Source organism: Furipterus horrens, unplaced genomic scaffold (assembly GCF_987537825.1).
Source record: "Furipterus horrens unplaced genomic scaffold, mFurHor1.1.pri manual_scaffold_6, whole genome shotgun sequence".
In the NCBI taxonomy this organism is placed as follows: domain Eukaryota; kingdom Metazoa; phylum Chordata; class Mammalia; order Chiroptera; family Furipteridae; genus Furipterus; species Furipterus horrens.
Genome location: NW_028327176.1, coordinates 80,838,448 through 80,854,259, shown reverse-complemented (window position 1 = coordinate 80,854,259; position 15,812 = coordinate 80,838,448). Strand labels below are relative to the sequence as shown.

The following is a 15,812-nucleotide window of genomic DNA, read 5'->3' as shown; positions in this document are numbered from 1 at the left end:
CGGCAGCTTTGAGAGGAAAGTCTGTGGGCAGTAGGTTCTCCTCATTTTGTACTTGCAGGAAAAATGGCACCATGTCAGGATTAGAAGTTTAGTTCCCATTTTCCCCATCTGGTCTTAGATTGCTTCATCACCTATCTATGGGTGAGAGATGGCTGGATGGAAGATGACTTTTGTTGTTATCAATTCCTGTGACACAAGTGGAAGTTTGTGACAGAGAGAGATGTTTGTGTGTAGATTTGAGTATTCTTGGTGCATTTCTAATCAGTTACTGTCTTGTGATGAAACACATCAAATGAGTGGATAGTCTGCAAAGTACTCAGTTCTTTGAGTAACTCTGCTTCCATACCCACTTACCCACGCCTAGAATAGCATTAAACTGAAAGTGTTTTGAAATAGGATTGTGTGGAAAGCTTTGAACCAAGCAGGGTTTTTTGTCTGTTTGTTTTTGTAGTATGTTTTTCTCCCTTACTCCCTCATTCTCTCTTTCACTCTCTCCCTTCATCTCTCTTCTTCTCCCCCTCTCCCTTCTTTTCTCTCTCTCTCCCTTTCTCCCTTCTTCTCTTTCTCTCTTCCCCCTCCCTGTCTCTGCAAAAGATAGAGTTTAAAAGAAAACTATGAAAGAGATATAGTATCCCCTATATTCCTTTTCCCACCATGTAATATTAATAATGATAGTGATAACAGTATTGGGACTATATTTTGTTGTTCCAGGAAAGGCAGTGCCAAATCACTGGGATATTTACTGAAAAAATTGCTGGATTGTAATATACTGCTTTTATTTAAAATATTTTAACCTGATTTTTAAAAAACAGAACTGTGAAAAGATAGAGAAGAATAAAAAGCCATCTCTTCAGAAGAATGCAGAGCTCAATGACCAGGGATATTATACCTGCATGTTTTTCCTTCATCATAATGGAAAATTATTTAATTTCACCAAGACCTACAATATAACAATAGTTGGAGGTAAGAGAAATTTTAGAATTTGGAGGAAACAAATGTATCTTAGTGAAACAGAATATTTTCTTTCTTCTAAAGTAGTACAGGAAACCAGAGGCAGCTTAGTTGGAGTTGGGACAACATCACTAGTTTAAATGTTAAGGGTCAAAACCATTTTGGCATTACACTTAAAGATTTTTTTTGGGAGGAGCAGTAATTAAAAGTTTATAAAGGTGAACCTCCCATGAATCACCTTTCTTATTTGGTATTTGAATCAATTGTGGAGGCTTTTGTTATTAAGCATGGTTTTACTCAACAAGTATTTATTGAGGATTGGGAAGGAAATATGAAGGAAATATGAAATGAGCTGAGTAATGTGCTCACTTCAAGGAATTCTATTATAGTCAAATAGAGGTAGGTCATAAACCACATAGAGGTACCATAGTACAGTTGACCCTTGAACCACATGGGTGTTAGGGATGCCAGTCCCCGCCACCCTCCACAGTCAAAAATCTGGGCATAGTTTTTGGTTTTCCCCAAACTTAACTACTAATAGCTAGCTCTTGATGAGAAGCCTTACTGATAACACATATTTTGTATGTTACATGCATTATATTCTCTATTCTTACAATAAAGTAAGCTAAGGTAGTGAAAAATGTTATTAAGAAAATTATAAAGAAGAGGAAATACACTAACAGCAGTTATTGAAAAAATAATCTGTGTATAAGTAGGTCCCATATAGTTCAAACCTGCGTTTATGAACCTGGAATCATCTTTTGGGGAATCCCAAATGAGAACAGGTGTAGGAAACTCTGTCTGAGCTGGGTCTTAGAGACTGACCATGTTGGATGGCAGGAGGGCATGCTGGGGGCAGGGCGCTCTGAAAAACAAATGTAAGGGGCACAGGCACGGTGGTGGAAAGAAGCTGTACATTTTAGGATGATGGCTATTAGTCTGGTTTATCACGAATCCAGATTATGTCGTCGTCGGCGGCGGCAGCCGTCCGTCTCGAGAGACGATGGTGTAGCTTCTTAAGAGTCTATCTGCACCGCCGAGAATGGTTGTGCAGTCCGACTCGGGAGTGACACGGTATCTGTCTCCTCCCGTGTTGAATCGACATCTTGCGATGACGCTGGAGTGTCCTCTCCAATGAAGCTGAAGCTACAGAGCCTGGGCAGGGTGATATGGAGGGTCTGCTGTTGCCCATGCAGCAGACCCCCCCTCTCTTCGCAGCTGAAGGGTCCAAGGGAAAGACGGAGTCGATACAGCTTGGCTTCAGGTGCGCCGCAGGAGTTGCCGGTGTTGACTACAACGTCAAACCGCCTTAGGGACTCAGCAGACCCTCCATATCACCCTGCCCAGGCTCTGTAGCTTCAGCATCATCGCAAGATGTTGATTCAACACGGGAGGAGACAGATACCGTGTCACTCCCGAGTCGGACTGCACAGCCATTCTCGGCGGTGCAGATAGACTCTTAAGAAGCTACACCATCATCTCTCGAGACGGACAGCTGCCGACGACGATATATACTTTAATCTCGTGTAAATCTCTGGTCTCTTGACACTTCTCACCTCATCTATCTTTGCTTTTCTCCCATCAGCTCCTCTCTCTTATTTCCCCCCGGAATGGATAAGAATATTCATTATCAGAAGAGTAATTGTTATGGGCCAGAAACTGTACCAAATACTTTAATTGAATCATCTCATATAATCCTCACCACAGCCCTTTGAATTTGTGAGTTTGGGTGAATTAAATTACTTGTCTATCTGTGCCTCAGATATCTCATGGTAAAATGGAACAGTGAGGGTTCCTCCCTTATTGGGTTGCTTTGAGGACTGACCAGAGGAATATGTGTACAGCACTGAGAATGGTGCCAGGGGCAGGGAAAGCTTGACTGTTATCTTGATCTCCTGTTGCCTCACTCCCCCAGCCCCCACTGCATATGCTATTTTTTTGCTTTAACTACCCATCTTATTTATCTTGCCATCTTGGAGGATGCCAACTATATCTTTCAGAACTCAGCTCAAATGTCTCTCCTCCTCTGTGTTCACATGGCCTTTCATTTATATGTCTAATTGCTGTCAGAATTTGGGTCATGCGTCTGTCTCTGTCAGTAGACTGAGAAGCTCTTAGAAAGAAGTGATTGAACTGAGTTCTCTTCCCATACTTTGGCCTGGCACTTGGTATATAGTAAGTGTTCATGACATGTCTGTTGAGTGAATTATTGAGCCAACAACACTTCTTCCTCTGTACCTCACTCAGTAAGAAGCCTAGGCTTTTTAACAACTGTGGCCATTTTCCTTTGGATTTGGTGAAGTTTCCATCATTCTTCTAAAACGTAGAGCTCAGAGTTACAGTCGACAGTCAGGAGGTATCACAGCCTATGCTGAGGACAGTGGGACTCTGAGCAGCTCCTGCCTGCTCTATGTTATGTCTATTACAGTTCACCATGGATGTGGATCTCTTAGCTACTATGTGGTGAACACAATTGCCTTGAATCACAGTTCTCTTGACTCTCACCTGGTATCTTCTTTTCTTGATCTTCTGCTCTGGCTAATCTGGTGATGTCTCCTCCTCCTGTTGGCAACCTCTGTGCTGTTTTGATTCATAGTTAGACTTGGAATGCCAGGGCTATACACTGAGGTTGTTTTCTTCCTTCTGTTACCTTTAATAGGATTGTGCCTTTCACTTTACACCAGTCTTACAAACCTGGTGCTGCTCTGGGTTCTCAATGATACAATTCAAGTTTTAGAGCTGGGTCCAGGGGAAGATAATCAGTAGCATTTTTCCCCATTACATGAAACTACTTTATCCTTGGATTGCCTCTTCTTCCTCAATAGTCTCAGACCTGAGAGTCAGTTCTTTGGACCCATTTCAGCTCCTCCTGCCTGTGCCTGCCTCCCTGAATTTCACACTTGCCCAGTGAGTGAATCTCAGAGGAAACCAGACATGCTGTGGTTTCACTGCCCTAGTTTCATTCTCCAGTTCTTGCCCACACATGGTTCCACTCCCTCCTACACTCTTTACTCCGTTGCCCTGCACTTTCTGAGGGAGTTGGGTGTGGGTGCTGCAAGAGTACTTGAGTCATCTTTTACTCCTCATGATCAGGCATTCTGCTTGCTCAGTGCCTGCAAGCCCCGTGAAGGCTGCTCTGGACATTGGTTTTAAGTGTCACCTTAACACCAGATGTACCAGCAGGGAGAGTCTAGGTCATGGAGAAAGTTGCCAGTGCTGATAATATGAGCAACAACAACTTGAATATGTAGCAATGTCAGTGTATGACCACAGTTGCTCTCAGTGTTCTGCAATTACTGACCACATTAGCTTGTATTATAGCATTCAGTGAAGGGCTGTTGGGGGATTATTTACTTACTAAGAATTATGACATGGGAGCAAAGGTGCAAAATATCTATGTGCCTCTGGTTGGGGGTCAAAAGTCACTGAGGAAGAAAGATAGAGCTGGACCTGAAGATGTGGGCATCCTAACAGGGCTGGGACTAACGTGAGGCATCTAGGGCACAAAATCAAAAGGCCCTCTTCTCAGTGTCCTGGGACGGGAGGGTTAGCACCTGAGACTGAGTGCCTTGTCTACCATACCCAAGTTTTTATCTTGCACCCTATAGTTGAGGAGGGCATATAGAAGAAATAAAGGCAGAACAGAAAGGCACTTCCTAATGACTTTTCATCTTCTAAGTCCTGCAAGTCTGATTGTCTCCTTGGAGGAGTGTCTTCGTCTGGCTTTTAGCTGGTGAGCAGAAGCCACGGATTGGAATTGAGAGAAAACTAAATTGAAAGCACTTTTTCTAGCAGTGTGAGCTTTGAAGTTGATGGAAAGTGAAACAAAAAACAATATTCACTGCAACAATTATGTAATGCAGATGTGATTAAAATGAATATAAAGTGATGGCTGTTAGAATCTTCATTACATGGAATAAGCATATTATAACAAATGTTTGTCTTAGAGAAGCTCAGTGTAATACTAATGCCCTTTTCTTTTTTTTTACTTTTAGATTATATTAATATAGTTCCAGTTCTTCTTGGGCCAAAGCTTGACCATGTTGGAGTGGAATTAGGTATATTTTGACCTCCATGTATTCTGCATTTATGAATGGGGGGAAATGGAGTCTTATAAGGCTAAATCTGATTTGCTGTTGACCAATGTTGTGTGCATAACATATTCCATATTTAGTGAAGAACATTATGAAGGCAGAAAAGCCTGTCATTGTTTGACTGTTGCCATTTTTAGACTGATCAAAATGAACAGTCTGGAACTGCCGGTGGTTTGTAGATTAGGGTTTTAATCACCCTGTTTGTGGCTTTTCTCTAATAGTATCTGTGATCATTTTTAAAAATGAAAGCTCAGTAAGAATACTCTGGAGAAATTATTCAGGTTTGTATGGTTTGAATATTTAATTAATGAATTTACTTTGAATAAATGGACTGAGTTGAGTGTATAACCAGGAATTGTCTAGAGAAGTCTTGATGAATCAACATGTCCTTTCAAAAAGAAAGGAAAGGAAGGAAAAGAAGAAATTCACATATGCTAAACCAAGTTTTGTGTTAGGTGATTGAAGTATGTTATTGAATTAAACCTGCCAGGAACTGTGAGGGCTACTTTATGAATTAAATGACTGAAGCTCAGAAAGGTTAAGTAATTTGTCTAATGTTAAACCACTGGACGGTGGCAGAGGTGGGATTCAAGTGCCTGTTGATTTTTTTTTTCCAAAGCCCACACCTTTTGACCACAGCTGGTCCTCGTTTATGATAGATATACTCAATGTAGCTTGGATACTTTACCACTTATATTTGTGGTTTTCCTGCTTTCTATTATTTATTGATTTCAGAACTTATTAATTTTTTTCTTTTCATTTTGGGCTTAATTTGCATCTCATTTTTTACTTGTCAACATGGAGAGTTAAGGAATAAAATTCAGTTATCTTCTTTTGCAGTATGTGCATTTTAAGTTCCAATTTTTTATCACTCTTGTATCTATTTGTTTTCCATAAATATTGGTATAACAGGATTTTATTACTTATTATTTAAAACATTAAAAAATTTCTCTTATGATTTTTCTCTTTCATCTATGGATTATTTATGTTTCTTACTGTCCAAATAGTTGGAGGATTATCTAGTTATTTTCTGTAATTGATGTCCAGTTTAGTTCCTTTATGGTCCAAGATTATACACTGTATCATTTCAATCTTTTGGAATTTTTAGTAACTTGCTTAAGGACCAGAATATGACGTATTTGATGAATGTTCCAAGTACATTAGAAAGAAATGTACATTCTACAAACTTTGGTTTTATTATCTTTTAAATATCAATTAGGTAAAGTTCATGAAAGATATTGGTTAAATCACATATATCTTTACTAATCTTTTGTTTGCTTTATCTATTAGTGAGAGATGTTAATATCTTAAACTATGATTGTTGATTTGTCTGTATGTTCTTTAGTTCTGTTAATTTTTGCTTTATATATGTTAAGGTTATATTATGGGCACACATGAATTGATGTCTGTTGAACTGACCCTTTATCATGACGAAATTCCTCTCTTTACCTATCATTGTACTTCTTCCCTGCCTATTCTGTCTGATACTAGATAGACTCACCAGGTTTCTTTTGTTTATGATTAATTGACACACTTTCTTTTTTACTTTGTCTTTATACATAAAATATGTCTGACATAAATTGCATCTATCTGGATCTTTTTTAAAAATCTAGTCTTTATAGCAGTGTTTAGCTCATTGACATTTAATGAGTTCCTGATATAGATGGTTTGAAGCCTTTCATCCTGCTACCTATTTTCCAGTCATCTCATTTGTTCTTTTTATTCCTGCTTTTCTTTGGATTAGTGAAATATTTTCTATATTTAATTTGCTTTGTTTTCATTTTAGCTATTGCTTTTTGTAGCCTTCCTTAGTAGTTCTCCTAGAGATTACAAAATGTATTCTTGTCTAACTTTATAACTTCAGAAATGTGAAAATCTTACAACAGTTTCATTCATCCTCTTACCTTACTTTGTGCTATTATTTTACATATTTCTCTCCTGTGTATATTATAAAACTTATACAATATTTGTATTATTATCATTATACACAACCATATTTTTATATTTACTCAAATATATATTTTTTCTTATATTATTTGTTCATGTATTTCTTTGTTTTCATCTGGGATGAATTTTCCTGAGTCTGAAAATTTTTCTTTCCTATTTCTTGTAGTGCAGTTACATTGGCAATTAATTCTTTCAGCTGTTGTTTACCTGGAAATATCTTTATTTGCCTCCAGTTTTGAAGACTATTTATTTTCTATAACTTCAATAATTTTACATTGACACTTTTACCCCGAACTTTAAAAATGCCCTGGTTTCCATAGTTTTTGTTGAAAAGGTAGTCTTTAGTAACTGTTGCTACATCGGTGTTTTTTTGTTCTGGTTTCTTTAAAAACTTTTTCTTCCTCTTTGATTTTGATGTGTTTAGGTATGGTTTTCTCTCATTTATTCTACTTTGGGTTCCACTGAGCTTCTTGAGTCTGTGGGTAGATGTATTTAATCAATTTTGAAGAAATTCTCTGCAATTATGTCTGACTGTTTCTTCTGCCCCTTTCCTCTCTCTCTCTCCTTCTGGATCTTCATCTCTATGGATTGAATATCAGTATGTTCTATATATTTCTTACACTTTGCTCTGTTTTTTAGAAGTTTTTCTCTCTGTGCTTTAGTTTTGGTCTTGGTCTGAATTAAAGCTCAATAATTCTGCCTTCCTTTATGCCCACTCTGCTGTTAAAAACATCAAGTTCTTAAATTTATGTTTAGTTTTTTGTTAACAAATGTTCATTTGATTCTATTTAAACAGATGGCTGTTATTTGTTGAAAATGTTCATCTTTTCATCTACTTGTTCATCATTCCCTCTATTTTCTTTAACTTATTTAAAATAGTCATTATAAGCTTTTTATCTGCTAAATCAAGTATCCAGATAATCTGTGAGTCTGCTTCTGTTATCTATTTTTTATAGATTATTATCCCTATTTTTGTCTTTGCATATTTCTTAATTCTTTAATTGTGTATTTAAAACAACCAAAATATATAATTTTTTAAAAGACTGTTTGCCTTTCCCCTATTAGGCAAATAGTGCTAGGGGTTGATAATCTCAATCTATTTAGGAACTGCTATGTGATAGTCAGAATGCAGTTTGTTAGAATCAATCTGCCTTCATCTCTGATAGCTGGAGGAGGACTTCAGTCCTGTGTTTGTTGTAGGTCTTTCCTCTAGTGGGTCTTACTCTCCTAAGTACCAGGACACAGTAGGAAAAATTGTTATGCCTTTGGTCAGCCTGCTATGCTGCCCAAGCCCTTAACAATATTCCTGCAAGCCCATGTGGCTCTCAAAATCTCCACTCTTTTTTTCTTTTTGAGATTTCCTCTGTGTTGTTCAAACAAAGGAAAGTTCCTCCAATGAATAAAATGACTGGCTATCTCAGCTCACCTGCAAAGGCTTTACCCTGACTGCATTTCAGTTTAACTATTTCTCTTTACTTTCCCTGTACTTTGATGTCTTTAATTTTTAGCTAACTTAATTTTTGTGACTTATCCGTTTTGTTTTTCTAGAAGTTGCAGTATGAGTTTGACGTTACTCTTAGAAAGTCCATTGGCCATCCGGCATTTTAATAATTTATTTAAACCTAAACATTTGAAGAGAAGCTAATTCATAGATTGATGATGACTATAATTGATACCTAATTCCTCTGCTTTATAAAATTTTTAATATTTAAAACAAGCATATATGTTCTCTTTCTGAAATGTAGCACTACCTTAGCATTATATATAAGGTTAACATATATTGATTATGTTAAGTTAAACCACTGGGAAATTTGAGTTTCTAAAATCAGAATATTGGTTGTCCACTTTTACCTAGGAAAGGATGTACAGCTCAATTGCTCTGCTTTGCTAAGTGAAGATGGTATAATTTACTGGATCTTCCAAAATAATTCTAACGTACGTCCAGGAAATGAAGTAAATAAGTATGTATATATAATATATGATATATATCATAGTAGATATAAATATTATTGTATCATATATACCTTATATAAAAAAATCCAGACTCCTGAATAGCTATGGGATGTTTTGGATAAGTGTAAATTATAATGATAATTCATATGTTTTGTAATTGCCATATTCTATGTTGATGGATTATGCAGAAATACATTGCTGAGACCTAAACTAAAAGCAAATCGATGAGGCTCTTCAGCATCATCTTGTAGAAACAGCTTTTGGTCAATCAGAGTTGATAGAGAGATGGGAATTATGTATACCTAAGCATCTTAAAAGGAGTGGTAACCTAGGTCACAGTTTTCTGTTTTTTATTTTTTTTAATTTGAAAATTCTGTTAAGTGCTTCATTTTCATCAATATGCCAGAATAAAGACCAGGTCAGGAGACTGTGACACGTATAAGTTAATTTGGGCCCCTTGTATACAGTAGGCCTCCCTAGCTGTTTTGCCCATGTGTCACTGTGAGACCAGCCAGGAAACTGTAAGTGCAGAGTGAGTCATCAGTATGAGGCAGGCTATCTCCAGTTACCTGTCCAGATCTACATCCTGCTCTTACACACACACCTTTCTTCTTTCTGATTGTTGAAAATCATTCATTATAAGAAACTTGAGAAATAAGAAGGAAGTAGTCATTTGAACACAGTAGTCTGTGTGTCTTGGGAATTTCTTTAAGGGGCAAGAGATACACCGATATAGATACTAGCTCCTGATGTTTAGAGATAGTTTGTAGTTTCTTTTTAGAACATTCTTTAAAGTGGTTATATTTCTTAAAGTAATTAAAAGAGCATTGATGAATTTGATCAAATATGAGAGGGTTTCCAGTGACTGTCTCAAGCAAATACTAATTTAAATGACCAGTCACCTGGATTGACATTGAACATAGTAATTATTGCAACATTTTCTTGTCAGAGTCCATTCATGGAAATTATAAACACAATAAGAACAAATAGAAGAAGTAAACAGGACAATGTTTAGATATAAACATCTAGGAGGCAACATTGGTGCAAAACGTTCCAAGTGACATATATTAATACTTAAATAACCTATATTCTTCCATTAAAGAATGGTCAGACTTATTAAAACAAAACATACTAAGTCTCTAGTCATTTAAATGTTTCTGAAGGACTTTGGGTCATTACTGCAATTATTAATGTACTGATACATTCAGGTTCTAGTAAGCAGTGATCTTAAGATTTTTATCACCTTAGCTTCACTTTAGGGTTGTTGCTTTTTATACTGCTGTCAGTTCTCAATTCTAGTGATACTTGTTTACAGACCACTCACTCAGGAACAGGTACGAGATCAGTGTCCAGTGAGCACTGGTCCAGCTGAATTGCATGGCTATCCTGCCCTTGCATCTTCTCCTTAGCATCTGTCCTCCACAGGAGTTCTGCATTTCTGAATTTCCATCGTCTAGTGCTCTATTGTTAATCTTTGGAGAGGTAGAAGACCAATCTACCTATCAAGCTTTTAAAAGTGAATCCTAAACTAAGCTGAGTGTGAGGCAGTCTTTTTTACAGTTGGGTGTATGAGATTTTTGTCATTTGTTTTGGCTTCCTAGTGGCCTTGTGTGCCTCACTTCTGGATTTCTCAGTGATGTTAAATAGCTGATATTCTGTGTTGGTGACTTCTGTACAGGACGATGTTCTAAAATGTATTTGAGATCATTGTAGGCTACGGTGGGTACCATATTCCAGGTACCAGAGATACCTGCTTCTAGGGATATCATGTGATGACTCTTTCTGGCACTGATGGATGACACAGTGCTGTCAGAGTCTGTCATTGCAGCAGAAGCAGATGTTGTGAGCATTTGTCCTTCATTCTTGGATCCTTTAAGAAGAGAAAGGAAACTTACTGCTAGGGGTTGTCTTAGTCATTTTTCTGACATTTACTGAGCAACTTAGTTTTTCTCATCTTCCTGGAGTGTGTCTGAGCATAATGTTGTTTTAAAATTTATTTTAAGTGATGAATAAAATAAAAGTGATCTTTAGTATTGCACAGACAAACTTGATATGGATCTGCTGAACAATTTGAAGTCTTGTATTTGTAACTTACCATCATTTTTTTTTTCAGGCACTTTAATTCAAGGTAGTTCATAACACCATCTCTAGATGGTTCAGGAGGGCCTGATCCTTCATGGGACAGTAAGAGATTGCCTGTGGTCACACTTTAAGAGTTCCAGCCAGAGAGGGAGAATCTGATGAGTCACAAAGCTGCTGCCTTTGAGTATTTGCACATATGAAGTCCTCTCTCATGGATAACGTTGCTGGCGGTGAACAAAGCCTACTTCTAAATTACGTTCCTCTCTTACAGGACTTTGGAAGGCAAACGGCATGTTTCAAAAATATTGAGAATTGAGAATATCAATGAAAAAAACCTAAATGTTTTATATAATTGCACCGTGAGCAGCAAGGAAGGCACAGACACTAAAAGCTTTGTCTTGCTGAAAAAGGGTATGAGAAAATTTTATTTTTGGAAGTATGGAAACTTTGAATGTTGCTGCTGAGAGACGCCTCAAAGATCACCACATCCTCATTTTATACACCCAAAACCAGGCTTCGAGAGGTGAACACCTTGTGTGACAGATGTTTAGGGCAGAACTGGTGCTCAGCCCATGTTGGAACCCCTTGTGCCCAGATTCCAAGCAGAGAATGACAGCACAAAATGTATTCTTTTGCCCTCAGTCATATTCCTATCCTATGCAGAAACCAAAGCCCTAGAGCAGGGAGGTAGGTGGAGTCTTGGAACAGAGATGCTGGTGGGTGAGGGTCATGGGAGGCGGTCAGGGCAGCACTGGCACACCCAGACAACTGGAGGAGAGTATGCAGCTCACTGTAGGCTGAGGCCAGTGATACTGGGAGTAATTGCTGCCTTCCAACCTACCTTAGCTGGGAACTGAGCTCAAAGGGCCCATGGGTGTGGTCGTTCATTCAATAACAACTAACTAGTGCCTCCCTTCCTTGGGCCAGTCCCTGAACTTGGCAAATGGATAACTGATGGCTTTGCTCAGAGAACTCTTAAAGATTTTAAGTGTATACCTGATGGAGCTTTCCTCCATCCTCCACCAAAAAAATATAACCCAGATTCTTTAGCCCAGTAGCTGCTTAGAAATGGCTGTGTCCCAGCCAAAAATCTATGCTTTGCAATTGTTAGTAGTCATGTACTACTCATTCCCAGGCTAGGACATCCACCCTTGAATATTTAGGGAAGGGCTAGGTTCTGAGAAAGACAAAGAGATATACAGAGACAGAGAAACAGAGATGAGGTTGAGAAACATAAGCATGTGTGATATGTCTTGGCTTTGATGAGAAACTGAAGGAATGAGGAAGAGAGAACCTAAGGCCAGAAGCTCCCTCTCTAGGTGTGATATCCTGGTTACCATTTGCAACTCACCTAGAACACCTATTCTAAGGCCATTTATCAGTATAGCACATGCATTAATAACAATAGCTAACATTATTTTTGTGTTTATTATATGATAGGCTGTATGCTAAGCTCTTATCATTATTTACCCTGATCTTTACAACAAGCTTTTATAGGTGAAGAAACTCACTCCATGTCACACAGCAAGTAAACATATCAAAAGTCAGACCTGATTAACTCTGAAATTAACTGATTTACTCGGTGCTCTTATCTTCTATAGGAATTGTCACAGTTGTTCTTCCAACTCATATAGACATACATACCTTGGTCCATGCACATGCGAGGGAGAGATACTCAAATCCATTTTTTTTTTTTTGATCCATTGTCTTGCCTGGTTCTTTGATGACTGCTGTTCACCAAGCCACCTCTCTCCTCTTACATTAGTGCTTGACTGTTCTGTCCCTGCCATTAAGGTTTCTATCCCAATTGTGTCACCTTCTGCTGTAATCACAACTTTCATTTGGAGTATAGGGTCTTTCACCCCACCATTTTCCCCTCAGGAGTGTATGTGCCAATGTGAAAGTGTGTGTTTGTGTATTTGGTGGCACAATCATGGATGGGAAGACCTTTCAAAGATGCAGGAACCCCAGGGAAAGATCATTCCTAAAATTTGTGCTAAGAGGTCAAGAGCTTTATGTACATTTATACTCCTTGACCTAGAACTCCCTCAACTGTTAGAATCTAGGAGAACAATCAGAAACGTGCATAAAGGTTTATACATATGTTCATTGCAGCGTTATGTATATTTTCAAAAGACTGCCGTCAATCTAAATATTGGGATATTATGAATTGTAATTTTAAAGACCAGGGAGAGCCAGTTTGAGGGAGGAGGAAGGGGGTAAAGGGGGGATAAATGGTGATGGATGGAGACCTGACCTGGGGTGATGAACACACAATACAGTGTACAGATAATATAGTATAGATTTGTATACTTGAAACCTATATAATTTTATTAACCAATGTCACTCCAATAACTTTTAAAAAAAGGAAAAAATTAAATAAAAAAATAGGAGTAGAAAGATCATTGCTCTAAACTAAAGGCAGGAATGTGGAATAACTGAATAGAACATGTTGGAAAGACAACTAGATTAGTATTAATGGTAAAAACTTACATCTGCAGTGTATGGTAAGGGATGGTAGTAAAACTTCTTTGATTAATTATTCCCATTTTATCTTTCTTTCAAGCAGATCTGGTTGATATCCCAGGCCATGTCTTCACTAGAGGAATAACCATAACTGTTTTGATCTCAGGGGTAGTCATGTGCCTTGTGATTGTGGGTGTCATTTATAGAGTTGACTTGGCTCTATTTTATAGACATTTCATGGGAAGAGATGAAACATTAACAGGTAACAAATATTGTAATGTTGGGATTTCTTATCCTATGGTTTTATTAGAAAATGTAATAAAGAAACATTAAACTTCACCTTATTTTGATTATATTGTTGAATTATATTATATGTTAGAGTTTTTCATAGGAAAAATTGCTCTGAACATATCATCCATTTATGGATGTTGTCTGTGCTATCGTTTTTGTGCTTACTTATATGCTACCAAAAATTTTTCCCTAATTGTTTCATGTATGTATGTCATGTCCTACTAAATGCCATATGGAATGCTTGATCCCAGGAACTCAATGTCATTGTTTACATATCATCTGAGCACCTTATACAGTGTGTTCACTCAATAAAGATCATTTAAACTGAAGTGAATTGTATTATGGTTCGTTATTTTAACGCAAAGGAGGCTGCATAATGTACCTTAAGGAAACCTGAACTAGAAGCCAAATAAGCTGGGTTTTAGTCCACTAGATTTGCCTTTTGTTATGTATTACTATTTTGATCTGGTGAGTTTGTGTCTCAGTTCCCCTATTTTTAAAGGTGGCTAGACATCTTCAACGTTCAGTATAACTACTGAATTAAAAAATTAATCTAATCCATTGTACTTTTGTTTGTGTGTGTGTGCACACGTGTGTGTGTGTGTATAGGATACATATTTCAAAGTACATAGAGTCTAAGAAATTATACAGTAGAAAATTTCCCTGTCAGGCTGTCCATGTCTGTGTTTCCCATAATATCCCCTGACAGTATATCCAAACAAACGTGAATCTTACTCTACTTTTGTTTAAAAAACAAAACTTGTTATATAATGCACACTGTTCTGAACTTTGCTTTTCTATGCCTTGGATACCCTACCCTGCCATTTCAGTTTACAAAGTCTCTCATATTTTTACAGTATTATTTCTATGAATAAAACCCTGCAGACTTTTATTTCCATGTATTTAATCACTTTTTGATGGACATTTGGGTTGTATTATAACCTTTTGTTATTACAGAAATGATGTGACAGATAGCTTTGTACAGCCATTATTTCATATGTGTGCAATATAGTTGGACAATAAATTCCCCAAAGTGGAATAGCTGGACATACCAAGCATAGATACAGTTGTTATTTTGAAAGATGGTGCCAACTGGCCTTCCATAGGAATGTACTCCCAACTGACTTCAAAGGATGGGTGTAACTTTTCCCCAGAGCCTTACCCACAACTTTTTGGATATTTGCCAATCTGATAGGTTAAAAGTTGTATCTGAATGTAATTTTCATTTCCACTCCACTTAAGATGCAAGAGCATGTGCAATTTTTATTTGATAAAGACTCATTTGTATTTCCTTTCTCGAAGTACTAGTTCATTTCCTTGGCCCATTTTTTTAAATTGGGTTTTTTGTTTTTTTTTTTCTTGTGTATTTCTAGGAGCAATTTACATTTTAAGGAAGTTAGCTTATTGTCTATAATATGAAGTGCAAATATTGTTTCCAGGTTGTAATTTGTCATTTGACTTTGCTTATGTCACAGATTCTCTAATATATTCAAATTTATTCTTTCTTTTATGGTTCCTGGATTTGTGGTCATAAGTTGAAAGACCTTCCTAACCTCAAGTTACAAAGAAACCTCTATATTTTTTTTGATATTTTTACAGGTGCATTATTCAGATTTACAACTTTTAACTCACTAATATAAAATTAGCAAAGTTAATTAATATAGATTTGAGCCTGCATGTGTGTGTAATTTTGCCAAGGAGAGAAACTCTAACGAACTGGGAGGTTTGTTTTTGATATTTTATTTCCAGGTCTCTACTTGCAGAGATCAGTATGTATCTCAGAATGGGCATCCACTAATATCTTTTTCTGATTTTCCACTAAGATTTTGTTTACCTCTGTGCTTTTGTTTGATCCAGTTAACAGATAATTCTTTTTTTTTAAATTCATATGTCTTAGTATAGGAACATTAAGAGATGTGCTCCACAGCAGCTCTACTTAGATTGTGGCCCATGGGCAGAGATCATTCATGAAAAAGTAAAAATGGAGATACAAGTACAAAAATAAAAGCCTTTACGTTACAGCAATTT

General features: G+C 37.2%; 1 protein-coding gene across 1 annotated transcript in view; it reads left to right on the top strand.

The window, feature by feature from the left end:
* The window catches only part of IL18R1 (interleukin 18 receptor 1), a 37,135-nt gene that overhangs the window by 14,379 nt on the left and 6,944 nt on the right, over positions 1-15,812 (top strand). Inside the window, 5 exon segments of the mRNA XM_090281875.1 lie at positions 813-963; positions 4,947-5,009; positions 8,848-8,953; positions 11,299-11,438; positions 13,597-13,755. Coding sequence (XP_090138001.1) covers positions 813-963; positions 4,947-5,009; positions 8,848-8,953; positions 11,299-11,438; positions 13,597-13,755 — 619 coding nt within the window.